General features: G+C 58.9%; 1 protein-coding gene across 1 annotated transcript in view; it reads right to left on the minus strand.

Annotated features, from left to right (window-relative positions):
* Positions 1–2070: 2070 nt before the first annotated feature.
* Positions 2071–26514, minus strand: part of PLXND1 (plexin D1) — a 52466-nt gene continuing 28022 nt past the window's right edge. The window contains exons 9-36 of the mRNA XM_037802540.1: positions 24841–24945; positions 21873–21962; positions 21605–21698; positions 20368–20522; positions 19371–19522; positions 18397–18496; positions 18169–18308; positions 17257–17424; positions 17077–17167; positions 16508–16774; positions 16249–16398; positions 15312–15426; positions 13698–13805; positions 13501–13613; positions 12530–12634; positions 11919–12049; positions 11432–11630; positions 9612–9758; positions 9308–9464; positions 8396–8499; positions 8240–8303; positions 7516–7550; positions 7177–7281; positions 6514–6677; positions 5250–5397; positions 3992–4132; positions 3533–3607; positions 2071–3261 (exon numbers count right to left, since the gene is read on the minus strand). Of these exons, the coding sequence (XP_037658468.1) occupies positions 3145–3261; positions 3533–3607; positions 3992–4132; positions 5250–5397; positions 6514–6677; positions 7177–7281; positions 7516–7550; positions 8240–8303; positions 8396–8499; positions 9308–9464; positions 9612–9758; positions 11432–11630; positions 11919–12049; positions 12530–12634; positions 13501–13613; positions 13698–13805; positions 15312–15426; positions 16249–16398; positions 16508–16774; positions 17077–17167; positions 17257–17424; positions 18169–18308; positions 18397–18496; positions 19371–19522; positions 20368–20522; positions 21605–21698; positions 21873–21962; positions 24841–24945 (3540 nt within the window). The 3' untranslated portion in view covers positions 2071–3144. The remainder of the gene's footprint in view (positions 3262–3532; positions 3608–3991; positions 4133–5249; positions 5398–6513; positions 6678–7176; positions 7282–7515; positions 7551–8239; positions 8304–8395; positions 8500–9307; positions 9465–9611; positions 9759–11431; positions 11631–11918; positions 12050–12529; positions 12635–13500; positions 13614–13697; positions 13806–15311; positions 15427–16248; positions 16399–16507; positions 16775–17076; positions 17168–17256; positions 17425–18168; positions 18309–18396; positions 18497–19370; positions 19523–20367; positions 20523–21604; positions 21699–21872; positions 21963–24840; positions 24946–26514) is intronic.

The following is a 26514-nucleotide window of genomic DNA, read 5'->3' on the forward strand; positions in this document are numbered from 1 at the left end:
TGGCTGTGTGACCTGGGAAGGAACCTCAACGGTCTGGAGACTCAGTTTGTCCATCTGTAAAATGGGGATAAAATTACTTTCCTCGCAGGCTGTGATGGGTTGAGTTGTGTCTCCCGAAAGGCTAGCTGCAGGCCTAAGCCGTGGCACCTGTGAATGTAGCCTTATTTGGAACCAGGGTCTTTGCAGATGAAATTAATTAATTTAGATGCGGGCGGGGGGAAGAGACGCCGACGGACTCACGGGAGCAGGGCACGAGAATGCCGCCGAGGCAGAAACTGGGGCGACTGTGCCACGAGCCAAGGCGCGCCCAGGCCTGGCGGTAACCCCCCGCGCCAGGAGACACTTCCAAGGGAGCGCGGCCCCGCTGACACTCGATTTGGGAGTTCCGGCCTCCAAAACTGTGAGACAAATTTCTGTTGCTTTATACAACCCCGTTGTTGGTAGCCCCTAGGGCTGGGACACAGGCTTGTTCTAAAGATTAATGAGGTTAGGAGCGGGGTCCGCACGGCTGCGGGGACCCCTTCCTGGGGTGAAGCCAGCAAAGGGCAGCAGCGACCCGGGCAAGCCCGCAGCCCGCCACGGATGAGAAGAAACTGCATCCACGCCCCAGCCCACCCACACCCACCCCATCCGACCCCACCCCCACAGACCCGCTCTGCACACACACCCCCACTGACCCACTCTCCACACCCCCCCCACTGACCCTCTCCACACCCCCCACTGACCCGCTCTCCACACCCCCCTCCACTGACCCGCTCTCCACACCCCCCCCACTGACCCACTCTCCACACCCCCCTCCACTGACCCACTCTCCACCCCCCCACTGATCCACTCTCCACACCCCCCCACTGACCCACTCTCCACACCCCCCCCACTGACCCACTCTCCACACCCCCCACTGACCCACTCTCCACACCCCCCCCACTGACCCGCTCTCCACACCCCCCTCCACTGACCCGCTCTCCACACCCCCCCACTGACCCGCTCTCCACACCCCCCTCCACTGACCCGCTCTCCACCCCCCCCACTGACCCGCTCTCCACCCCCCCCCACTGACCCGCTCTCCACACCCCCCCCACTGACCCGCTCTCCACACCCCCCCCCACTGACCCGCTCTCCACACCCCCCTCCACTGACCCGCTCTCCACACCCCCCCACTGACCCACTCTCCACACCCCCCTCCACTGACCCACTCTCCACACCTCCCTCCGCTGACCCACTCTTTCCCCCGCCCCTGCTGACCCACTCTCCACACCCCCCCCCTGCTGACCCGCTCTCCACACCCCCCTCCACTGACCCGCTCTCCACACCCCCCCACTGACCCGCTCTCCACACCCCCCTCCACTGACCCGCTCTCCACCCCCCCCCACTGACCCGCTCTCCACCCCCCCCACTGACCCGCTCTCCACACCCCCCCCACTGACCCGCTCTCCACACCCCCCCCACTGACCCGCTCTCCACACCCCCCCACTGACCCGCTCTCCACACCCCCCTCCACTGACCCACTCTCCACACCTCCCTCCGCTGACCCACTCTTTCCCCCGCCCCTGCTGACCCACTCTCCACACCCCCCCCACTGACCCGCTCTCCACACCCCCCTCCACTGACCCGCTCTCCACCCCCCCCCACTGACCCGCTCTCCACACCCCCCCCACTGACCCGCTCTCCACACCCCCCCCCACTGACCCGCTCTCCACACCCCCCTCCACTGACCCGCTCTCCACCCCCCCCACTGACCCGCTCTCCACACCCCCCTCCACTGACCCACTCTCCACCCCCCCACTGATCCACTCTCCACACCCCCCCACTGATCCACTCTCCACACCCCCCCCACTGACCCACTCTCCACACCCCCCACTGACCCACTCTCCACACCCCCCCCACTGACCCGCTCTCCACACCCCCCTCCACTGACCCGCTCTCCACACCCCCCCACTGACCCACTCTCCACACCCCCCTCCACTGACCCACTCTCCACACCTCCCTCCGCTGACCCACTCTTTCCCCCGCCCCTGCTGACCCACTCTCCACACCCCCCCCTTTGCCAGGATAAAGGCTGAAACCCACAGCAAGTTTTCACATCAGGCTTTTATTATAAAGAAGTTTCCAGAGTCCCGGCCATCCCCTTCCAGCCCAGCCCCCGCGCTGGCCGGCTCTGCGGGGCTGGATGGTCCGGCCAGCCAGGGGGTCCCTTCTGACAGGAACAGAGGGGGCGATTTTCTCAGGGTGTTGCAGGGGGGTCTCCACCAGCCTGCCCTGTTCTCTGGAAGAGTCATTTCCAGTGTTGCATTGGGAGCCCCTTGGGACCCCTCCCTAGGGGCCTCCGCGGGAGCGGCAGCTATTCACAGTTGGCGCGTGATAAGTTTTTTAATATATAAAAGCTTTTTTTTTTTTTAAACAAAAAACACAAAAAAGTGGTGCTATCTTTAGAAACACTTCCAGCAAGATCAAGTAGCTCAGCTACAGCCTTGTGCCTGTCGACCCCTCTCCCCTCCCTCGGGACCTGGAATTCCCCTGCACCCACCCGTGCCCCTCTCCCTCAGCCTCCACCCCACTCCTTTCTGGAGGCTCCAAGTTCCTTTCCTCCTCCCTCCTCCTGCCCCAGCTTGTGGGAAAGCCCCCCAGACTCCCCCTGGGCGGTGGGCACTGCCCACTGTACCCCAGGCCGCTTGAGGGGCCAAACTTTGAGGCCGCCGGAAACTTCCTGGTGCCAGGAAGGGAAATGGAGGCGACTTTTTGGTGGTGGAAGCAGAAAGCAATGGAGGACTGGTTTGAGGAGGCCTCCCCGGGCCATATGGATGAGGTAGTGTTTCTGGTTGGCAGCCTGGGGCCCGTCCCCCATTTGTGCTGGGCTCTTCTTCCTGGGGTAGGGGTCCCTCATGGCTGGCAGAACAGTCCAGGTGCACTTGCTTGGAGAGGGGGGTGAGAGGGGTTTACCAGGGACTGGTGGTGGCATTCGAGGCCCCCCATGCCCAGATAGAGGGTCTGGGGCAGGCAGGAGGGGTTGGAGGTGCAGAAGGGGGGCTCCTCTGCCTGGCTCAGAAAAGCCCCTCGTCGCCCCCCAGCCGTCCCCTCTCAGTTGTTCCCTGGCTGAGTCGGTGGCATTGGGAGTGAACCGAGGGTGGCCCTCTCCCCCAGGCTGCCTCAGGCCTCGCTGTAGCACTCGTAGATGTTGTCCTCCATCAAGGCCACCACCTGCTCAAACTTGTGCTGTAGCTGCGTCCTCCGCGCTGTGGGGTTTGCCTCGAGGGCTGCCATGATCTGGGGGAGCAGAGGGACTGGCTGGGCCTCATGCTCACCCCCACGCCTGCCCTCCCAGTCTCCCCCTTAGATCCTGGGCAGAGAACACAAAGCCTGGATGAGCTCCCACCATGAGAAATCAGCCCTGTAAGTGCAAATGTTTCTGGCTTCTGGAAAGTTCGATGGGGAAACTTCCCCTTGGGGTTTTTCTGAGCAAAATGGAGGTAGGCAGGGCTAAGGGGGGGGAAACTGGGGCCCAGGGCCCAGAAGCCTCAGGCTGTAGGGCTCTCACCTGAGGGCGATACCTCTTGGCGTATTTGTAAATCTCCGCCATGGCCACGTTAGTGTTGAACTCGTTCTGGTATTTCTAAGAGAAAAGAGAAGGCAGGAGGTGGGCAAAAGAGGACTCAGCCCCAGCAAGAGCAGCCGGCTGGTACAAGATAAAACCCTCCATCGCGGCACAGGGAAATAAACAGACCCTTGCCAGCCCTGGTGCATGGACCCTAAATTCAGAACTTCTCCCCACTCTGGGAAGTACTCCTGCCCCCACCCACTGGTCCCTGGGGAAAAATATTGAGAAAAGTTGCAGGTGAACAAGACGGCGAGCTGGGGTCTCTGGGGAATGCCCCGTGTGCCTCCCAGCTCTGTGGTTTGCTGGGGCAGCTATGCAAGGGGCCCTGGATGCCCAGCCCCACCCCCCGAGGCCTGAGGACCCCACGGGGACAGGGTCTGCTGGGCCCAGCGCCCACACCCGCGACTCCTCGGCCAGGTGGGCGTTCATCTCCTGCTCGCTGAGAGGGGTCATGTCGTGGATCTGCTTGTAGTAGCGCTGCACGATTTTCCGGTACTCGGGAATCTCCTTGGCATAGAGGAGCTTGTTGGTTGGTGAATCCTGGGTGGGGGAGAGGGACAGCCATTACCTGGCAGGTGCGGACAGGGACAGGTTTTCTATTTCTAGAGGAGCCCTCGTCCCTCCAGCCACATGAACTGCTGAATTATTGGGCTCCCGAGGTCCATCCCTGAATGTCCCCACTCTGCTGGCTTCAGACCAGAGGTCCCTCCCTCCACTGTCCTTCACATCCATCCCCTGCCCTATTTTTCATGGGCCTGGCGGGGTGATGACCAGAAGAGAGAGAGCGCCTTCCTTCAGGAGAAAATGTGCATGGGCTCAGCGCCAGCTCTTTGCCTCCGACAGGCTGCGGTGTGGACATCCCTGCTTCGGGTTATGGGAGTTGGTGGCTAAGATTTCGGGAAGCCTGGTTGCCGGCTCAGTGGAATCTTTCCCACCACATGTTTCTAATGCCCCAAAGCTAAACGGGCCAGGGACACTCCCCTTTCTTTGTCTGTCACGAGCCTCTGGCCTGGGAGAAGTGACAGCACTTTCTAGTGCCTCGTGTCTGAAATCCACAGGCTAAGACGGCAGGGCCGTGCTCCCCCCACCCCAACCCCTGAGGGCCAGCTCTGCAGGGTCAATCTCCCTGAATGCTCTCCACAACCCGGGCTCCCTCAGAGCTCCTGCCTGAGCCAAGGCTGTTCCTTCTGCCTGGAACACCCTTCCTTCCTCTCCCCCCTCTAAAGCCAGCAGGGTTCTCTTGCCTCAGACAGATGCCCCTCAGGGTTCAGGGCCTGTGTCTTGGTCATCTCTTCCATTCTCGGCCCACCCTGTTACCGAATGTCCCCCTTGTGTGGCTCTCGTGCATTAGAATGTGCCAGCTGGAGTCCCACCTGCTTCTGAGACACGCTGCTGCCTGCCCAAGCAGGTTTTCCATGGCCACACCGGCTTCCCCAGGCCTGGCTCTACAGCCTAAGTTTTTGCACTGGTGCAGACACACACCTGAGGCAGGTGAGGTAGGTCCTCGGTGACTGTAGGTGCCAGTCTCTGGGTGTCTTCCTCTGTCTGGACGACCCCACTCTTCCCACTTCTCCCCGAGCTGAGGGTGGGTCAGTCCCACCCCAACACCCCCTCGGCCCCATCCTCTCGGGCCCTGCCTGCCCCAGGAGCAGCTCACCTTGCCCAGCTGCAGGTCAGAGATGGAGCAGGCGTCGATGAAGGCCTGGGCGATGACCGAGAGGCAGGCGTCGATGTGGTCAGTCTTATCAATGTCAAAGACGAACTGCGGGTTTTTCAGGATGTTCACCCAGAAGCGGAGAGGCAGGCTGTAGAAGCAGGAGGTGGAGAGAGGTGAGCCCTGAGGGTGGCCTGGGACAGGGGCAGGCAGGAGGGTGCAGCAGGCAGGCCTGGGACAGGGCAGGCCTTGGCCCCTGAGGGCCAGTGGAGCCTCCTCACAAGACAAAACCTCTGGGAACTTCAGCCAAAGGGAGCTGATGACCCTCTGGCCGAGGGGGTAGCCGAGGGCTGGGAGCTGCGTCTCTGGAGCATAACTGGGCAGGAGCTGCAAGAGGCCTATGGGCAAGAGGCTGCCTCGCTGCCTGGCCCTCCACTCCCACAAGGCTCCCTGGCTGTCACGCAGGACCCTCCAGCCAGGTCCTGGTTCCCATTAGGCACCCACGGCTCCTCCTCCAACCCTTGCACGGCAGAAAATCCACCATTTGCTGGTGTTAGGGCTGGGAGGGTGGGACTTGGATCCTTGGCCTTGTCCTCAGGTGACCAGAGAGGGTTGGGGACCCCCTCCCAGGCCCCACCCCAGCCATGCAAGAGAATTGGCAGCCCCGGGGTATGGACCCCCAGAGCTCTGAGAAGCCCCTGCAACTGCGCAGAAACTTCTGGGCCTGTGGGCATTTTTTTCTGAAAGTCACAAGTCTTTCAACAACTTTTTTTGGTGAGGTCTGTGATCCCAAAAAGCTAAGAGGTGCCTCCCGGGGGGGGCTACAAACTTGGGGGGTGGGAGTGAGATAATGTGGATTAGTTTCCGGCTCTGCCACAAGACGTGCTGCGTGATCTTGGGCAGGCGTGGCTTCTCCATCAGCCTTGGTTTCTTTGTCTGTGAAATGGAGCTGACTGTGCCTGCCCCAGGGGGTGGGGGTTGGGGAGGGTGGGGACTGATGGTGGGCCACACTTACACAGCACTCACTGGATACCAGGCACCCTTCTGGTTAATCGTCACAATTAAAGTAGGTTATTTTTACTGCCCTGGTTTCACAGCTGAGGAAACTGAGGCACAGAGAGATTAAGTCACTCACCCAAAGTCACACAGTAGGGAAGCAGCGGAGTAAGGACTGAACCCTGGCAGGTGGTCTGAGTGGCTGACTCTTAATGCCAGTGATACAGTGGAAGTCTGTACAGCCCTCCCCACCCTGCCTTGCACCCGCCACCTGTTGGTCTTCCAGATGTGCAGCGTGTCAGGGTCTGAGACGCCCCTCTTCTCGGCCTGCTCCTCCAGGAAGTCGAAGAAGTACTTGACGGCCAGCGGGGGCTTGTCCTCGCGGATGCTCAGAATGGCCTTGAACAGGTCATCCAGAAACTTCTGCAGCGTGCCCTGAAGGAGCGCGGTGGCCACCGTCAGCCCAGGGCTGGGGCATGGAAGGTGGGTGGGCATCCCCTGGGGCCTCAGGCTGGTGGATGGGAATGCTGTGTGGCACCAGGCTGGTCACCTAACCTCTCTGGGCCTCTGTTCTCATGTCTGTGAAATGGGTTCATGAAACCAGGGCACAGAGCTGGGAAGTGGTGCATCTGGGGCATGGCTTCTGGGGTGCTGTCCTCTGCTTTAGGTACTGCATGACCTTGGGGCATCACTCTGGGACCCCACCTCTCTCTGCTACAGGAGCTAACACAGCAGTTGTCATCAGGCACCCTTCATCACTGTCAGCCAATCCCAACTCAGGTAGGATACCAAATCCTTCGCTTCTTGACCTGGGTGCCCATTCAGTTCCATGGGGGTAACAGGAAAAGCCCACCTACCACTCTCCCCCAAGCATGGGTGCAGATGCCAGCCTCCCAGACACAGGGCATGGAGGGGAAACTGAGGTCACGCCCACCTTGGTGGACAGCAAGCGGGTCAGGTAGATCTCCGGGAGAACCTTCTTGCGGTGGCTCTGCCGGTGGGACTTCTTGGGCTCCACCAGCTCATCCGTGGGCAGAACCTGGGAGCCAGGGGGCAGGGTTCAGGGCCTGTGCCAGCCTCAGCCCACCCCTGGAGGTCCTGCCCCTCAGCCCAGGGGCACTGGCTCTGCACATGCCTTGTGGGGTCACAGGGGGGAGCTCCCTCTCCACCACCCTCTGCCAGCTTTTCCCAGGGTCTGGGAGCACTTTTCCCAGAGGCCCAGGGCAGGAGTCCGAGGCCGCACCCAGCACGGGGCTGGACGCCGGGCACTCACCAAATGGAAATACTTCTCCGTGTCCAAATCTTTCACTGTGAAGAAAAACACACAATAAATAAACATGAGAGAGCAGGGGGAGAGAGATGCAGAGAAAGAAACACATACAAGGAGAGGAGGCGGCAGACAGACGGACAGAGACAGGCAGGCAGAGAACGGGAGGGAGAGGCTGACGGAGCCGGGCAGGGGTGGCTGCCCTCATCCCTGCCCCACTCCAGCCCGGAGTTCCTGCCAACCCCGAGCCCCAGAGGCTGCTGGACAGACTCCAGACTCCGCTCCCAACCTCAGGAGGAAGCCTGAAGACGCACAGGAGCCCAGGCCAGCCGTGGGCAGCTAGGCCCGTGGCATCAGGTGAGTGGGGAAGGGGAGGGGGTACTTAAGGCAGGGACCCAGCAAAGAGCCCCAGTCGGCACTCCAGCCTTCCCATCTGGCCTGGCGGCTGCCCAGACCCTCAAAAAACCACATCCTGCCCTCCCGGGGCCTCGTTCTGGCTGCCCGCAGGAAAGCGGCTTGAGGAGGCCTGGCATAGGCCCTGCCAAGCAATACTGGGTCAGAGGGGCCTGTCCCGGCTTCCCCACCAAAGACACCACAGCTGTGGCCCAGCCCTGTCCTTCTGGAGCCTCAGTTTCCCCACTGGGGCTACTCAGAAGCAGCCAGGCTCCTGGTGGAGGTTGCCCCCCTGCCGTGCCGGCCTAGACCCCTTCCCCATGTCCCCCGCTGCTACCTCGGCCCAGTGTGTTGTCCTTCTTGTCTGTGAGGCTCATGGCCAGGGAGGCACCTTCAGGGATCTGGTGGGAAGGGGGAGGCTGAGGTCAGACGTCTGACAAGGGGTGGGTGGGAGTGGCCGGGGTAGGTGGGGAGGTGGGTGAGGGGGCTGCACCTTGTAGTGGGCCAGCGTGTTGAGCTTCTTGCGGCCGTCCTCCATGATCGAGGTGTCGTCCAGGTCCCGCAGGATGTAGCTCTGCGTACTCGAGGCAAACCACTCTGGGGGTAGGGGGGAGCAAGAAGTGGGGGATGGGGGCGTCAGGGCCACAGGCAGGGACCAGCCTGGGCCCCAGGGCCCGGGGCCTTTGCTCTCTGAACTGTGCCTCTCTCTGAACCTTTATTTCCCAGTCTGAGAAATGGGGAGGAGGACAAAGAGCTAGGTGGGAGAGGGTGTTGAGGGCACAAAGTGAAGGCACCAAAGAGCCCAGGATGTGGCTGGCACAGACCAGGAGCTCTGGAAATGTCCCCAACTTCAGGAATGTGAATCTTGTTGCTGAAAAAGTAGCACGTGTGAACGGGGATCCATACCTCCCATGGCTCCCCACCATCCTCAAGAAAAAGCCCAAGTGTCCTACTCTGCCCTTCAAGGCTCTGGGAGATTGAACACCTGCCCAGTCCCATCCTGACCCCTGAATACCAGCCCCAGTGAGCCACCTGAAGTCTCCTACTTGCTAAGGTCAGTCAACGGGCCTGCCTGTTCCCCATTACGTCCCCAGGTCTAGAACACAGTGCTCAGAAGATGCCTGTGACCACAGGAATGAATCATCTCAGCTTCCTGACCTAATGAAAACTCCTATGCACCCTTCAAAACCCACTCTGATGTCCCCCTCCTTTGGTAAGCCTGCACTGAACATTTTTTGCTATTGCCCGCAGCTTGCTCACGCTGTCCAGGACTTGCCTCCCCGCCAGAATGGAAGCCCCTCATCCAAGTCACGTCCCCAGCGCCGCTAGTCATGCCCACGTGCTGAATGTAAGAAGCCCCTGCAGAAGCAGCCAGACAAGATGTGCCCGTCCCGCCCCTGCCCACCGAGGTCAACATCTTCCGCCCGCGGCCACTGGGAGTAGGGCACGTTCTTGCAGAAGGCCTCCAGGATCTTCTCCTTCACCTGGGTCAGCGTGTCGGTGTCCATGGCCCGCACGCTCAGGGAGTCCATGCCGCAGCCCTGGAAGGACACGTTCAGGTTCTGCGCGAGAGAGAGCAGGAGAGGGTCAGCAAACCACCAGCAGTACTGACCATGGAGGCACGGGCCCAGCAAAGGGCAGGGTCCACACTGGCAGCCAGGTCCATCCAGAAACTGTCCGCCCACCCACCCGTTCTGTCCGTGACTCACCCGGGGCTTGGCCTCGATGTTCTCCCGCAGCAGCCACTCCTCATTGAGCGTGTAGCGGGCCTTGCCGGTAATGGCGTCGATGGAGCCCTTGTTGATTTGCTGCTTGATGGCACACAGCAGCAGGAAGAATGGCTCTCCGACCGTCTCCTAGGGCGGGCAGCAGGCTAGAAGGGGCTCAGGCCCAGTTTGCCCAGCCCAGCCCCTCAGGATCTCCTTGCCTGCCCGCCCCCACCCCCAGTTCCCACTCCCCAAGCCTCTGGCCACTCTGTGCCCCGCCCCTGTCCTCTTCTGCCCAGCACCACCGTAGCTGCCAAGTGCCCCACCCCCACGGCCTCTAAGCTCCTGTTTATTAAATGCCACTAGCTGTGGGCAGGTACATTCATCCCAACCACCCTTCCAGATACCAGGTATCATCCTCATTGTGTAGATGACACTGCTGAGGCTCAGAGAGGGCAAGCACCCTGCCCAGGATCACCCAGCTAGGACTGAGGGAGGATCTGGCTGGCTCCCAAGTCCATGACATATTCTGCTAACTCAGTGCCTCCCAGGTGAGCTCAGGGAGAACCGAAATACAGACGCTGTCTCAGATAACCCAAACGCAGCCTGCCTGTCTCAAGCCAGGGATCTCAAATGCTCCTGCCCTGGGCCATCTCCCTGTTTCATAAAGAACAGGCTGGAACCCACAGGTTGGGTTATGACAAGCAACCCTGTGGTGGACACTTAGGTAAAAATGGTGAACTGACATAAAGAAAACATGAAATACTAAACAGCGTCAGGTAGACTGGGCAGTACTGATGAAACAGCACACCAGCCCTTGTTCCCAATCCAATCCTCCAAGTCTAGGGGGTGGGAGCCATTGATGCTCCCTGTTTTGGAAGAAGAAACAGAGGGTCAGAGAAGACGGGGGACTGAGGTCACACAGAGGAAGCCAGGGGAGCCGGGGCCACAGTCCATGCCCCTGTGGTCCCCTTCACAGCCCGACCCTCCCCATTGTGCCAGTCCCCAGACCCAGCTTCCAGCCCACTCCACTTCCCTGTTCCCCCAGGCTACCTGGACCCTCACAAGCCCCAAGCCCAGAGGCTAAGGTCCCATCTGACAGAGAAGGAAGCCGAGCCCAGAGAGGGCAATGACTTGCCCAACGACACACAGCCGGTTTTTGCCAAAGACAAGGCTCCAGCCAGGCCTTTGTCACTGCAGGGCGGTGGGACAGGACCAGGGCCTGAGTGACCTCTGTTCTGCAGCAAAGCTCTGATGGCCCTTACCACTGGCTCCATAGCCCTCTCCAGCCTCATCTCTCATCAGAAAGACTCTTGCCCTCCCTACCCAACTCTTCACCTGACTTGTTCCCACTAACCCTTCAGTTCCTGCTCCAGGAAGACACCCTGAGCCCTCGGCCAGGTCTGGCATCTGTCACCCAGTAGTTTAATTTCTGTTTCCACACGTGTCTCCCTAAGGCTGGAACATGCAGCTCAATGGCTGGGCCTGGCTCTGATTAATCTGAACCCAGAGCAGTGGCCCCTAGACACACTGGAGAGCATTTGCTGACTGAATAAACAACCTCTAGGAACAAGGCCCCCATGCAGCCTCTGCACCCTCGCAGGAAGCCAGGCCATCTCTGAGCCTCAGTTTTCCTGTCGGGCTAATGGGTCTAGCCTCTTCTCCCCAGCAGCGCAGGCTGCTCTCTGAGCCTATCTCTGCACATCTGCACAAAGAGCATGGTAATCCCTCCTGGCGGGTGGGTTGGCAGAAGGATAAAATGAATTTGGATCAATTGAAGGTGACCTGGGAGGTGGCGGTGGTGGCAGCTGCTGGGACCTTACCCGCAGGCAGCTGTACATGCAGATGGACATCCAGTTGGTGAGCATCTTCTCCACCACGGACTCCGTGCGCCGCAGCATGAGCTTGGGGTTCTTGGAGGCCGAGGCGTCGATGAGGTCCACCAGCAGCTCTTTCATGATGCCCGTGTAGTACTCGAGCTTGCCGTGGAGCGCGATGGTCAGCAGGGACGCCAGGTTGCACCTGGGGGTGGGGTGGGGTGGGGATGGGCAGCCTTGGCACCAGCGCAACACGGGCCCTGCCACCTGGTGAGCTTGGAGCCAGGGGCCTCCAACCTCGTCCCTGAGATCTGGCGAGAGGGCGGCCATGGGATGGTGGGGGTGGCACCCTGCTGGCTGGGTGAGTGGGGCCTTTGCTAACTCCCATGGCCCCAGCCGTGCCTGTGAACCCACGCCTTCAGCACCCAGAGGCCCGGCTGTGTAGTCTGGGCTGGGCCCCTGCTCCTTCCCCGGGAGTCTCCTGCAGCCTGACCTGTCACGCACTGCAAAGTCCTTTTGCTGTTCCAGTGCATGGACGAAGACAATGAGGAAGTGCTTGTTGTTGAGCAGCGAGGAGAACAGGCTGATACCCTCTTCCATGTTGGGCCGGCAACTCTCAGGGATCTGTAAAAGGAGTTGGGGTGGGAAGTTCACTGCTTGTGACTGGTGAGTGGCTGCTTGAATGCCTCCTGGGATGGGGAGCTCACTACCTTACAATAGCAGGTGCCTCCCAATTCCCCATAACTGAGAACAATGGCTCAGTTGAGTTGAACAGTATGATCCAGAGATGGGCAAGGGTGCCAAGAGGTAGCCCAGCATCCTGTGTGTGGGACCTTCTCACCTTCCACTCTTTAAGTGGCAGGTAAAGTGGATTATGGGGTGGGGGCCAATCCTCCCTCCTCCGTACCTGGCCTGGGGGTCAGCACTTATGATACCTCCTGGGATGGGTATCACTACGCTCCAATGCTGGGTATCTCCCAGCTCCCTATGGTTGGGATCAATGGATCAGATGAGCTGGAGAATGGGGTAAGAGAAGGGCAGGGTTTCCCTGAGGCACCCCTCTAGTGTGTATGCTGGCGAGGGGGTGGGGGGTGGGGCACTCACCTTCCACTCTCCGAGCAGTGGGTGGGTCTCCGGCACTGGGGAGCCGCCTTGGGAGTTGAGGGTCTGGGAGGGCAGCACATAACGCTCTTCATAAAGGGAGGAGCACTGTAGAGGGGAGACCCCCAGTGTCTCAGCACAGCTGGAGGCACCCCCAACCCTGGCATGCATCTGCTGGCCCTCGGATCCGCTACTTGGAGAAACTGACATAGAAATGACAAAAAGGAGTAAGGGGCAGGGGGCCAAGCCCAGGGGACTGTGGGATTCTAGTGGGGGGGTGGGGGGGTGTTTCCAGAGCACTTCCCAGAGGGGGTCACATAGCAGAGGAGCCAACATGAGCCAATGTGGGGCAATTCAAGAGGGACCGAGGCTCAAGAGGAAGCAAAAGCAGCCCGGGGAATGGGGGAAACTGAAGCAGGGAGGCCAGCAGGGACCAGGCTATGAAGGGCTACCCGTGGGATCTGAGCTTTATCCCGAGCCAGGAAAAGCCACCGGAGGGGCTCATGAAAAGCGACGTCATCAGAAAAGGGCTTCTTCGGCTGCTATCAAGGGAACGGCATGGATAGGGCAAGAGGGACAGCACAAGCCACCAGCCACAAATGCCCCAGGCAGGCCAGAAAGGATGGGGACAGAGCAGCCCCTGGAAAAGGGCAGAGTTGCAGGAAACGGACAGGATGGGACACAGGCCAGTGGAAAGGGGAGACCCAGAGAAGCATAGCTGGGAAAGGGTCCGGAGAGGCAAGAGAGGCTGGCAGGGGACATGGGGAGTGGGAGAGAAACCGGGCCCTACGCCCTTCACAGGCCAGGGCAGCTAGCCAGGGCTGCAGTGGGCAGGTGTACAGGTTTCGCACTGCTCAAGAGGGCCCACGCTACATTTGTCGAGTTTTCCCATCTCCACAAAGGCGCACTCTGGGCTGGCATGGCCCAGGGTGGTTAAGGAGCCCCCGGGGTGGCTGGCATGGGCGTGGGCTGACCTTGGGGAAGAAGGTGCGGGTCACAAAGTGCTTATACTCCAGGAAAGGGATGCCTTGGCTGCGATTCAGCTCCTTGGTCAGATCCGTCATGTCCGTCTGCAGCTCGGCAAAGCCTGGCGGGCGGGTAGGCAGCTGTGAGCAGATTGTGAACCCATTCCCCAGATAGGAAAGCTGAGGCCCATGGATCCGGCCACTACCTTTGCGGATTTCCTCACGGATCTGAGACTCCATCTCCTCCATCTGCAGCAGGGTCTTCTGCCAGTAGCGCTCAGCCCGACGACTCTTGGTGCAGAAGACAAACAGGGCTGTGGGCAGTGGAAAGGAGGGTCAGGCCATGAAAGCCCTTTAGAAAGCATTTATTGTCACCTGCTGGGAGACCACTGCTCGGCTACCATGAGAACTGAGTGTGGGTTTTTCCTGTGGGCTGAAAACTCCTAGAGGGGCTGGTGGAATGACCAATAAAATCAAGATTCCCACTTTTTACCATTTTCTATTCTTTCCAAAATGACCAGATGCTACTTGTGAATTAAGAAGTTTAAAAGATTACAAAGCAGTATTATATAAAAACCCCTCTGCGATATGTATATATTCATATTCATATTTGCGTGCTTAGAAAACAGATTGGAAGGAAATATACCAAAATAATATACAGGGTGTTGATCATGGGAATTTTTTCCTTCCGGTGGCATCCTTGGTTTTTCCCGAACATTTTCTACATTGCATATATTACTTTTTTAGAAACAGATTCATGAGATATAATTCACATACCAGATAATTCCTCCATTTCAAGTGTACAATTCAATGGTTTTTAGCACAGTCACAGAATTGTGTCATCACCACCATCTAATTTTAGAACATTTTCATCACCCCAGAAAACGACTCTGGACCCACGAACTGTCAGCCCCCATTCTCTCTTTCCCCAGCCCCTGATAACCTCTAATCCACTTTCTGTCTCTATGAATTTACTTATTCTAGATATCTCATGTAAATGGAATCGTACAGTATTTGTCTTTTTGTAACTAACTTAGCATGATGTCTTCCAGTTTCATCCATGTTGTGGCATGGATCAGAACATCATTCTTTTTTACAGCTGAATAATATTCCATCATTATGTGTAGACCATATTTTGTTTATCCATTCATCTGCTGATGGACAGCTGGGCTGTCCCCACTTTTGCCTATTATTAAGAGTGCAGCTATAAAAGTTCATGTACAAGTTTTTGAGTGGACAGATGTTGTCAGTTCTCTTGGATCTATTCCTAGGAGTGGAACTGCTGGGTCATATGATATAAATCTATGTTTAACCTTTTGAGGAAGTGCCAAACTGCTTTCCACAGCATTCCACAGCAATGGAGAGTGCACCATTTTACAATCCCATCGGCCATGCACAACAGTTCAAATTTCTCTGCTACACCGAATATATGATGTTTATAACCTTATTTTAAGTACTATCTTTATAGTGGTATAACCCATCAAACCATTAGGTTAATCCATTAACAGCCCTCTCTTAGGTACCTTCAGTGGCTCCCTATTGACCAGAGAACAAAGTTCCAAGTCTCTCTGCCCAGCAATCAGGACCTGTAGCCCAGGCCTAGCACGTCCCGCCATCGTGCCAGACGCACCTGCGCCATAGCCAGGGCATGCCTCTCACCCACCTCTGGTGAGTGTAATCTGTTCCCACCTCCAAACCTTTGTTCCAGATGTCACTCCAGCCTGCTGCCTTCTCTCCTATCTGCCAATCCTCAGAGGGGCCAGGGGCGAGGTGGGGCAGCAGCCACCCTCCAAAGTGACACAGGGAGGGGGGCTTCTTACCAACCACGGAGAGCAGCAGCAGGACACTGCAGATGACGATGGACACAATGATGGCAGTCTCGCTGCCCCCCAGCTGCAGTGTGGCGATGGTCTGGTTGAAGTTCCCTACCCGGATCTGTGCGGAGGGGAGGGGAGGGGCCTGTAGCCTTGATGTACTTACACCTTGGCTGCTCTCCTCGCTAGTTGTGTGGTCTTGGGTGAGCCACCTAACCTCTCTGAGCCTCAGGTGTTACATCTGTAACATATAGATAACTACACCCACCACCTGGGGAATGTTATGAGGGTTAAATGCGGTGATGCTTGTCAGGCCCTTAGGACCAGGCCTGGCACAGAGGCAAGACTCAATACAGGGGGCTGTGAAGAGCAGTGGAGGAGCCAGAGACAGGCAATTCATGAGGCTCAGCAGCCATACCCAAGTATTTTCCTGGGACCTGGGGAGCAGGTGGGGTCTAAAGATTCAGAGGGTAGAACTGAAACTGAGGTGGGGGCAAAAGGGAGCATTCCCAGTTAGAGCTATCCTGCTCTGGTACATGCTGCCCATGAGGGACTGAGGTCCCCATCCCAGGAGGTATGCAAGCAGGTACAGTGCAAAACTTTTCTCTCTCCTCTCCTCCAGGCCCTGCTCCTCTTCCCACCATGAATTCAAATGGTGACTGGCAGCCAAGTCTCAGGGGGTGGGATGGGGGACAGCAAGTGGGATTACAGTTCCCCAAAGTCTAGCCCCCCTCACGCCCAGATGGGGCTGATCACTGGCCTTGAGCAGGTCACTAAGTCCTTATGGGCTTATTTACTCATCTGGCAGATGCAGATGTAAAGTTCTGCTTTGCTTCAATTAAGCATGAAAAGTTTCAGCAAACTCTGCAGGGCTGGGCAAGGGGCATGGGACTGGCCAGATGGGCCAGAATTCGCCTCTGTCTTCAGTGCCCCACCCACTCACGGTGATGGGCAGCTGCCCCTCGGCCGTGCCCAGGGACTCGTTGACCGAGCAGTGGATGACTCTCTCCGAGACGATCTGGATGTCGCAGGCCACCTGGCCTATCTTGATCCGGTACTCGTGGCTCTCGAGCCCCAGGCTGTCCTGTTCCTTCTGTGGGCACAGAGCAGGGGATGCTTGCCAGGGGAGATGCTGGCTGAGGCCCCTGGGCATGGCTGGGCCCTGCTTGCTCCCACCCACCTGGGCACCCGTCAGTGCTCACATGGATGACGAGGGTGAGTGGCTCCCCGGGGGTGGTGCTTGATTCCACTTCTCCCCTCTTGGCCGTGGAGAATTGAGGGTTTGGGAGGTAGTCCAGGCGGAACCTGCTGCCCCGCTGCGCCTCCTCGGGGTCCAGCAGCTCCTCGGCCACGGCCACCTCGTCTGTGTAGACCCTCCCGTTGATGAAGAAGTCCACGGGTGCAGATGCGTTGCTCAGGGCCCCAGGGGATGGGCAGGTGATGAGCGTGGAGTTGAGAACCTTGCAGAGCTGGTGGGGGGGGGTGGTGGTGGAGGGGGACAGACAGACATGGAGAAGAGATTGAGGTTTCAGGACAGAGAGAGCGAGGAAAAGAAAGTCAGGAAGAGAGAAGGAAGGGGATGACAAACAAGGAGAAACAGGAGAGGAAAAGAATTAGGGAGAGATACAGAGAAACAGACAAGGAGAGATGGGGAGACAGAGACAGACAGAGGGAGGCAGAGAAGCAAGGGGGGGGGGTCAGTCAGGGCCGCCCCCATTCCTCCTGCCCGCCTGGGCCACAGCCAGGGCCCCGTCCTCCTGTGCATCCTCACCGTGGGCTCCTGGCCAATATGGTGCACGGCCATGGAGACATTCTGCACCATGTGGAAACGCTCACCAGCCACGGTGATGGTCCTGCCGCCGCTGTGGGGGACAGCCAGCCCCATCAGCCCCGATGCAGCCCCCGCGGGCAGGTCCGCCCGGGGTGGGGGCCGCGGGCTTGGGGGGCTCACCTGACCGGGCTGCGGCGGGGGCTGATGGCCGTGATGACGGGGTTGCGCATGTAGTGGAAGGTGAGGTTGCCGCGCACGCAGCCCCGGCGCTCGAAGCGCACGCACACGGGCACCAGGGCCACCAGGGTTCCCGCGGGCACCGTGCAGGAGATGGTGGTGTCTGTGCGCCTGTGGAGGGTGGCAATGGCATCACCAGGGCTCCCGCTTCCCCCCCTGCTACGCGCCCCATGGCCCCAGGGGCAAAGGCCCATGTCCTCAGCCACCATGGTGTCCAAGGCCCATCTCTACTGGTCCCACCCCCAAGGCCGAAATCCCTTAGCTCTCAACCATTTTCTCCTCCACCCAGGCTGTCTTCCCCACCTTGAACACTTCAGCTGCTCCTTTCTAAACCCGGCCCCTACTTCACAGTTCTGCTCCTTCCGATCTCGTCCAAAGAGCCTTCTGAGAGCCCCTCTCCCGAGTCCACCCCTGGGAAGGGCTCTTTCCCCCCGCTCTGACGACACTATCTCCTGTGGAAGTGCCTGCCTTCGTCTTGAGAGCTGAGATTGTGTCAAACTCCTCTTGGTGCCCCAACAGTGCCCATCAGTGGGGCCTGGTACACAGTAGGTGCATAATAAAGACAAAAGGCCTCCACCAAGAGGCTCTGGGACCGTCCTGCCACTGGCCATGCCCTGGCCAGAGGATCACACATGCATGCAATCATCCCGGCTGTCACTTATGGAGCACCTACTGTATGCCAGGCACAGAGCACTTCCCACAGCTTCCCAGTTGAGGAGACTGAAGCCCAGAAAGGGGAAAGAACAGTCAATGGGGATCAGTAGATGCTTGATACAAAGGGCATCACCCTCTGCCCTCCACCCCCTGGGTCTTCTCTGGGCTGGAAGGCAGGGGGCTGGGCCCTGGGGGACTTACACGAGCTCTGTGCAGGGCTCTGTGTCGTTAACCAGGACCTGGAGCTCAGAGCCGACATCAAGGTTGCTCCCACGGATGGTGACCCTGGTGCCCCCTGCCTTGGGGCCCACGGCAGGCTCCAGGGAGTAGGCCAAGGGCAGCTGTGGGAGAGGAAGGCAAGAGGTCGGGCCGGCCACCAGGGTTGCGCCCGGTGGGCTGGGCTGCACGGCTGGCTGCGGCCTCCCTTACCACGTAGGAGAAGCGTTCCCGGGACTTGCCCTCCTTGGAGGCATTGACCGTCACCACGTCTGAGAAGGCCCCTGGGGCTGGCCCCGTGGCACACACGATCCTGCGCGGAGGCAGCTTTGGTCAGCGGGAGCAGCCGGAGGATCCTGGGAGCCGGGCGGGGACCACCCTGGCTTCCCCCCTCCTCCTGAGAACCCAGCCCCCCATCCTGATGAGGTGTAAGCCCCCCATTCCTGCACTCAACCAGCCCTTCCCATGCACAGTTAGGGCTGACATTCAGCGGGGACTCACCTGGGTGGCTTTACCAGTTGTCAAAATATTGAAACAATTCCAACTTGGGGGCTCAAACTGCGTCCCCCCCCCCCCAGTCCCAGGCTCTGCCCCTGGACAACTCTGCCCCAGTAACTCTCCCACAATTGTGCAATCTATAAGATAGGGGTATTGGACAAGATGGTCTCTCTGATCACGAGAATGCCAGCTGGGCTGGTAGATTGACAGCCTTATCTACAAGCCTGACTTAGGGCCTCCTGAGAGGAAATCCAGCTCTTTCTTGCTCACAAACATTTCCTGAAGCTTCCTCATGGGCCAGGCCCAACAGCTGCAGACCCAGATCTTTAGACCACACTAGTAGCACCCAAAATTTCTTTCCTACATACAAATTCTTTTCATCAGAGCAAGGCTTATGTGTAAGGAGTAGGGCTGGTCTAGGGGAATTTGGGAGGGCTTCCCGGAGGAGTGGGCATTGGAGCTGGGACTCGAAGGCTAAGAAAGAGACTCCCAATCAGAAAAGGGCATAAACGGAAGGCAGGAATGGCTTGAGCATGCCCTGGACTGGGAAGTGTGAGTGACTTCCAAGGTGCCAACGAGGGCAGGATGGAAAGAGGGAAGGGAAAAGGACAGTTCTGCAGTTGGCACTGCTGGGAAGGGTGGGGACTGGAGTGTCACACAAAGGGCCTGGATCACTGCCCACTACTCACTCCTCTGACACCGTGTATCTGCCGGCCAGCGGCTCACAGGCCACGCCGCCGATCCACACACCATGGGCCACGTCGCTGAGCCGCCGGCCCAGGTTCCTGCCGCGGATGGTCAACAAGGTCCCACCGTCCAGGGGGCCGCTCAGGGGCTCGATCTGCCAGGTGGCCGGAGAGAGGGGCAAATGGGGTCCTGAGGCCGGGGCAACAGCAAGCTGCCACTCCTACTGTTGCATGGAGCCCGGGGAAGGCAGGGCAGGGCAGACACACAATTGCAAGAGGGCTGGGACCACCCACATTCCCTCTGCAGATCGGTGAGGGTGCAAACGAGGATGTGTGTGGGTGCAAAGATGGTGGGGTGCAAACAAGGATGCGTGTGCATGACTGAGCCCATCTGGGTGGGACACAAGTATATACAAAGTCAGTGCCACTTAGGGGGCCCATGTGGTGGTCACCGAGGTCAGTTATGGTGGCTGTGTCTGACCACGTCATGCAGCATCCCAGCCACAGCTGATTGGGCCAATCGGAATCCTTCCCTGGGATTTTTTTTCTTCATTAAAACTGAGGCTTGGGAGTTGCTGGCAGCCTCATGTATCACAAGGTCAGCAAGGTTTCCCTTACTCTGCTATAAAAACCAGAGACACCCACCCTCCTCTCCACCTGGGCCTCCCCATGATCCTCCCCTATTTCCCTCCATAGCAATTACCACCATCTCTCTACATAATTTATTTCCTTATTTGTTTATCCTCCACTTCCCCCGCTAAAATGTCGGCTCCTGGAGAGTGGAGCACTTTGCATAGTTCACTGTTGCGTCTCCAGCACCCAACACGGGGCCCGGCACCCGACAAGACGCTCAACAGGTAACACTGCTCGCACGGGCCTGAGTGTAGACAAGCACATGCACCACGTCTACCAGCCATGGAAGATCGGGTCCCGTGCGTGCACAGGTGCATGCGCGGGGGTGCAGGTTGCCGTGCGGGTGCGTGCGCGGGGCAGAGCTTACCGTGCGAATCTCGGGGGCGGGGCAGGAGCCTGGCAGGGGCAGCAGGGGCCCCCGCAGGCGGCAGCCGTCGCTCCACACGCAGAGGTGGCCGAGGTCCTCGCGGCCCAGGCACTGGGAACAGTCGGGGCTGCCCATGGCGCAGTTATAGACGACGACTGGGAAGACGCGGGGCGGGGCGGGGCAGAGACCGGTGATGTCCCGATCACCGGGCCGTCCCCTCCCCACCCACCCGCGCTTCCCTCCCAGAGGCAGGTCCTGCTCCTGTGCTCTCCTCCGGGTCAGTGCTTCTAAAGAGGGGGTCTCCAGTCCCCGGGGCAGCTTGCACAGCCGTCATTTAATTCCATTCAAACTGACTGTAATTCCATCAGGAGGGAGCTCTTTACTACCCTCAATTCTACAATTACAAGAGGGACGGGAGAGGAGCCCTGCCTTGTCCAGGGTTGCACAGCCACCGACTGGCTGAGCTGGATTCGCGCTGGGACCCGGGCGGGGGCGGGCTGGGCAGGTCCTTTGTCCCACAGTGGGGCTGGGGACCGCTGTGCCATGTGGGCGGACGGGGCCCGGGTTCCGGGGTCTCAGACCCTCAGGGTGAGGGGGCCGGTTCTGGGGCCGTTCCCTGTGACCTCTCAGCTCCACCAGGCCTTCTTGGCAGGGCTACCAAGTGCGGGTGTAGAGTGGGGGGCATCCCTGGGTGTCAGGGGGCTCCCTGTCCATTGGAGGTCTAAGACTCCCCACAAACAGACAGGCTCTCAGAGAGTGAATTAAATACAGTACAAATATAAAGACAATTCTATTATTATAATAAAATACACAGTAAGGACAACCACCACCATTTGGGGGCGCTGGCTGGGCCACAGGCACTGTTCTCAAGATTTTGTATGCACCGTCTCATCAAATTTTCAAAGCCCCAGCTCAGAAAAAAAGAAACACAAAAATGCTCCAAGGGCATGGGTATTTTCTTGGGTATGTTTCTTGGGTATGAAAGAGTTCAGAGCTCTTTCCCTAGTGCCCAGCATAGAACCTGATACAGAGTCACTGCAGAATGAATGACTAGACGGGGTGGCAGGGCTGGGGATGGGGGTGGGGGCTGGGTGTCTGTTGGGGAACAGCAAGGTGGGCAGTCGGGGACTGTAGCAAGCTCTAAGAGACCCCCGAGGCTGAGCTCCCCACCCTGGCTGAGTGTCCCGTGGCCATGGCTGGTGGTGAGGTGCTATCTGGGGAGAATGGGGGCACCCACCTGTCATGGGGTCAGGGCTGTCCAGGAATCGGGCTGGCCAACCCTTTAGCTGAAGGTTCAATGGGAACACCTGGCTCTTTTGGGTCGTGCGCAGCTGCAAAAGGATGGGAAAGAGCATGAGGGGGCTGGCTGGTGTCTGGGTCTCTCTTGGGGGAAGGGGGTGTCGTGGAGACAGGCCAGGTGGGAGGTGAAGGGGGGAGGAAGGGGTGCAGCATCGGGTTTTGTGCAGGCCTCTCCCGCCCACCCGAGTTGGAGCCACACCACTCACCACTACTTGGTTGCAGCGTACCGCTGATTCATTCACCCACACGGCCTCGAAGATTTCCTCTGCCCCAAAGCTACACTCTAGGGCTGCATCCTGTGGGAAAAAAGGGGGCACTGAGGAAGGCCAGGCCAGTATCCACTGTCTTCCAACTCCCAAGGATACCACAGATTGCTGCCCTTTACAAGGTGGGCTTGGCCCCACCATCAGCCCCTTGCTTGGGCTGCATCCTGCTCCGGAATGTCCTTCCTGGCCTCCTTGTCCAATGTTCGAGGAAGGCAAGGAGTGCCATGCGTGCCCAGCATTTTGGCCTTGTGTTCTTGTGCCTTTTCTGTATGCCACACACCGCTCGAAACCAGGGGCCTCTGACTCAGCTCATAAAGTTTCCGAACTCCTTAGCACAATCTACGGTCAGGGTTGTACCTCAGTGACTCCACCTGCTTTTGAACTTAACCCTAAGTCCCCCACCTCTGGCCCACAGGCCTGTGTCCCAGCTATACAGGCCACTCCGCCACCTGAAAGGTTTCTCTCCCTTTTTACCACCCAGCACACTCAGCACAGCCTTCAAAATCGAGCTCAAGTTCCATGTTCCACAGCCTGCCCAGACCCTGCCCTCCATCAGAGGGCACCCTTCCTTCCATCATTCATTCATTCATTCATTCGACAATGAATATCCTGGGTATGTGCCGGGAGCTCTCTGCTAAGCTTCTAAAACCAACCTCCGCCCCACCCAATGTGTCAAGCACCACCCTCATCCCCTGCCCAAGCTGTTCACATTTGTCTCCTTGCCCACTGGGGGAAGGCAGGGGCTGGGCCTGGGTCCCTATGACTCCCCTGCCAAGGGAAGCAGAAGACTGCAAGGAAGAGGTCAGTTTCTACGTCTCATGGGCCTGGGTTCCATCCCCACCTCTCTTACTTCCTGGCTGTGTGACCTTGTGTAAGTTGTTTCTCCTCTCTGAGCCTGAATTTTCTTAGCTGTACAGTAGGAATCCACTTCTCTGCCTTGCAGGGTGGCTGGGCTATCTTTTTAGTGGTTTGCACTCAGCAGGGGCTTAATATGGGCTGGCTGTTATTAGTATGCATGAGGTGCTCAATAAATGCTTGTTGGATGAACAAACAGGGCCTGATTCCCCGGTCTCATTGTGCCCTTGGCCCAGCACAGGCGCCCCAAGAGTGGCATCAACAAATATTTGCTGAATGAACGAACGAGTCGGGCCAAGCCCCCAGCCAGCCACGTGGCAGGACTTCCTGTTTATGTCCCTGTCGCTGGCTGATGTGACACCCTGAGGAGAAGGCAGGTCAGCTCCCCCACCCTGCCCTACCTCCAAGGGTCCCGGCTGCGAAGCTAACACAGGAAGCTGGTTGCTGACAGGGCTGAAAGCTTGTTTTCTTCCTGCTGAGCTGAGCTGGGAGGTGGGTCTGTCCACTGAGTCCCCGAGCTCAACCTCTCGGCCACCTTGGGACAGCAGGTCCAGCCTGTCCTGGGGCTCCCCAGGGTGCAAGCCCAGCAAACAGGTCGCTGAGGAGCCCAAGCAGGCAGCTCTGCTGGCCCTTAGCCCTCAGTTCCTGGGCCTGGCCTCAGTGTTCCGGAAGCAGGCCCGGGGTGGGGTGGGAGGGCAGGGATCTGTCCGTGCAAGCGGTGGGGGAAACTGTAGCCCAGCGAGGAGAAGAGACGTGCCCCTGGCTACACAGCTGGAAACGATCAGCCGGGACTCAAGTTCAAGGGCTTTGGCCTCCACATCCAAGGCTCCGAGAGCCCAGGGGAGCAGAGCAGCCCTTCCCGCTTGCCCAGGCCCCTGCACTGTTTCTGGGCTGTCTCTGGGTGGGGCCTGAGGGCTGAGGGCAGGGCCGCCCCCTGGCCCCAGGCAGCTCCACCGCCCATGCCAAGCTGGGACGGTGGCTGTGCATGGCGTCCTGACACATCCCAGATGCCCCACACGTGACCCTCACGTGTGGCAGCCCGTCGCGGGCCTCAGCTCCTCCGTGGAAGCGACAGATGGCGAGTCCCAGGAGCTGGGGAGGGGAGTGGCTGGCAGCCTTCCAGGACTCGTCAACACTTCCCACCCAGGACGCTCCTCTGGGAGGGGCCTGCAGGGGCTGCCTCCCCTCCCCCGGCCCAGATGGGTGGGGGGCAGGGGGAGCTGGTTTCAGGGAAGAGCACTGGACGGGGAGTCTGGGGCTAGGGTCTGAGCCAGCCCGATGCTGTGTGACCTGGAGTCTTCCTACTTGCCCTTTCTGTGCCTCATTTTCCCCATCTGGGCACTGGGGAGTGGGGTGGTGAAAGAGTTCTCTCAGGGCGTTCTTTAGGGAAGATGTGGCAGCCACAGATTGGGGAGGTGAAGCTCAGCCAGGGGAACATGGGGGTGTCTAGGGTTACAGTTCAGCCGGGGGCAGGTTAGGGTACCACACGGATAACACCTGCTCGGAATGGGAATGGGCCCCCCTCCACGGACCACAGTGCTGGGGCCAGAAGCCAGGGGGCCCTACTCTGCCAGGGGTGACCGCTTCAGGAGTTGGGGAAGGCTCAGGGGTCCTGGTGAAGTGTTTCAGTATTTTAATCCTTGCCCTGGCTGACACAGCGGGTCGCAGCTGGGGCTTTCCTCAGGAAGTATTGGCTGTCTGCTGTTGCCAACCCCCATGAGCCTCCCCCAGCCCTGCCCGACCAGAGCGGGGCTTTCTCTACTAGAACTTGGAAACCTAGAAAGAGAGACAAAACCCAGGCAGACACTGCAGGATGCAGGGCCCAAAGCATGGGAAGAGGGCAAACCACCAGAGAGGTGCGGTGATCTACCCAAGGTCACACAGCCAGTGAGGGCAGAGCTGGGCTTTGAACCCCCACCTGTCTGTCCACAGCTGGAGGGTCCCAGACCTAGGGGTTCCCCGGAGCTACCCGTGGAGGGTGTTAAACTGCAGATGCCTGGTGAAGCTAGTGGCCTGCCCCCCTCCCCCTACACTGGCCTGGCTCCCCACTTACTTGGAAGAAGGCAGCATTGGCCAACGGCACCAGGATGTTCTGTGAGCCACCGGTGGGCGTAGGGACCAGGGGCGAGGGCAGGATCTGGGGGCAGTCCTCAGGGCTCTGCAGGCAAACAGGGGGAGGTGGAGGTTAACCAGGGGCACTTCAGAGGGAGACGGGGGTGGGTGGGGGTTGCTGCCCACCCCAGCCTGCCCCAGGCCATGCTGCCTCCCTGGGGGGCTCACGCGGATGGCATAGCGCCTGTCAGCCTGTGTAGTGAGAAACATGAGTGATGAAATCATAGCAGCAGCCACCACCAACGGCAAGGCCCTGGCTTCTCACTCACACCCTTGCTTGAGCCACACAGAGACTGCGTGAGTGGGAGCAGTTTCCTGGCCCCATTTTACAGGTGGGGAAATTGAGGCACAGAGGGAAGAAATAAGCTGCCCTGTGAGGAGCCAGGATTCCGACCCCACCGCCACTCCAGCATGGCCTGAGTCCCACCCCCCACCCCATCTCTGCTGTCTCTAGGCCTCACCTTTCCCACCTGTAAAATGAGGCGCTGTACCCATTCTCTGAGACTCCACCTGGCTCCCAAACTCTGGTTTCTGATTGACACGTGATAAATGCTTCTAGCAGTCTGTGGGGTTAGGGATTGTGAGGGCTGGGAATGCCAGGGCATTCAGGGGGCCTTGGGACCACCAGGAGCTTGAGAGAACAACCCCTCCCACCACCCAGGTGGGAGTCACAGCTCCATGAGCTCCAAGGAAGGGCTAGGGCTTTGGGCAGCACCTGTGAGCCTCATTCATCATTGTCCCTGCATTGGAGGTGGGTTGCAGAGGCCCAGTGGAGCTGTGGCTACGCAGATGACAGTTACCATTTATTAAAAAAAAAAAAAAAAAAAAAAAGGAGAAAAGGAAAAAAAACTGAGGTTCAGAGAGGTGTGGTGATCTACCCAAGGTCACACAGCGAGTGAGGGCACAGCTGGACTTTGAACCCCCACCTGCCCTGTGGTCTCCAAGATTCTGGGAGTCCACGCCCCACTGTACAGACGAGGAATCTGAGGCCCAGGGAGAGGGGCTGTGCCCATGATACCGTATTCATCTTAGTGGCCCCTCTGAGCTGGGAAGGCTGCAGCCCCTACTCTACCCTGGATCCTTCAGACCTGGGGGTCCCGGTGAGCCAGTTCCTATGTCCTCCCACTCTGACAGTCCCACCTGCTGGGGACTCAGGGCAACCGTACCCAGGACAGGGGCCAATGACCCTCCTGCCCAGGGTGCATCCTGCTCTGCCCTCCTCCTGGCTCGAGTCTGGCTGGGGAAGGATCTAGGTGAGAAACAGGCCAGAAAACGCTCACTGAGCCATGTGTGTCCACCCTGAGGTCACCCAGCTGGGAGCAAACGCCTCTGGGGGTAGAATTTGGGTGCCTTCCTGGAGTCTTCTCTCCTTGCTCCTGATCTGAAGGGGAGCTCCTTGAGGGCAGGACAGGGGCTGATTCTCTTCAGAGACCCCAGCATAAAAGGTGACCTCAATGGAGTGCCAATCATTATAATAATGAATAAAGAACACTGGCAGTGCCCGGCCAGACAGCTATTGCAGCTCTTACCCCATGCCTGCCGCAGGTCTGAGAATATTACACTGTATCAATGCACCAGATCCTCTTTGCAAGGACCTTACAGGGCAAGGACTATC

The sequence above is a fragment of the Choloepus didactylus genome, chromosome 1 (assembly GCF_015220235.1).
Source record: "Choloepus didactylus isolate mChoDid1 chromosome 1, mChoDid1.pri, whole genome shotgun sequence".
Taxonomy (NCBI): domain Eukaryota; kingdom Metazoa; phylum Chordata; class Mammalia; order Pilosa; family Megalonychidae; genus Choloepus; species Choloepus didactylus.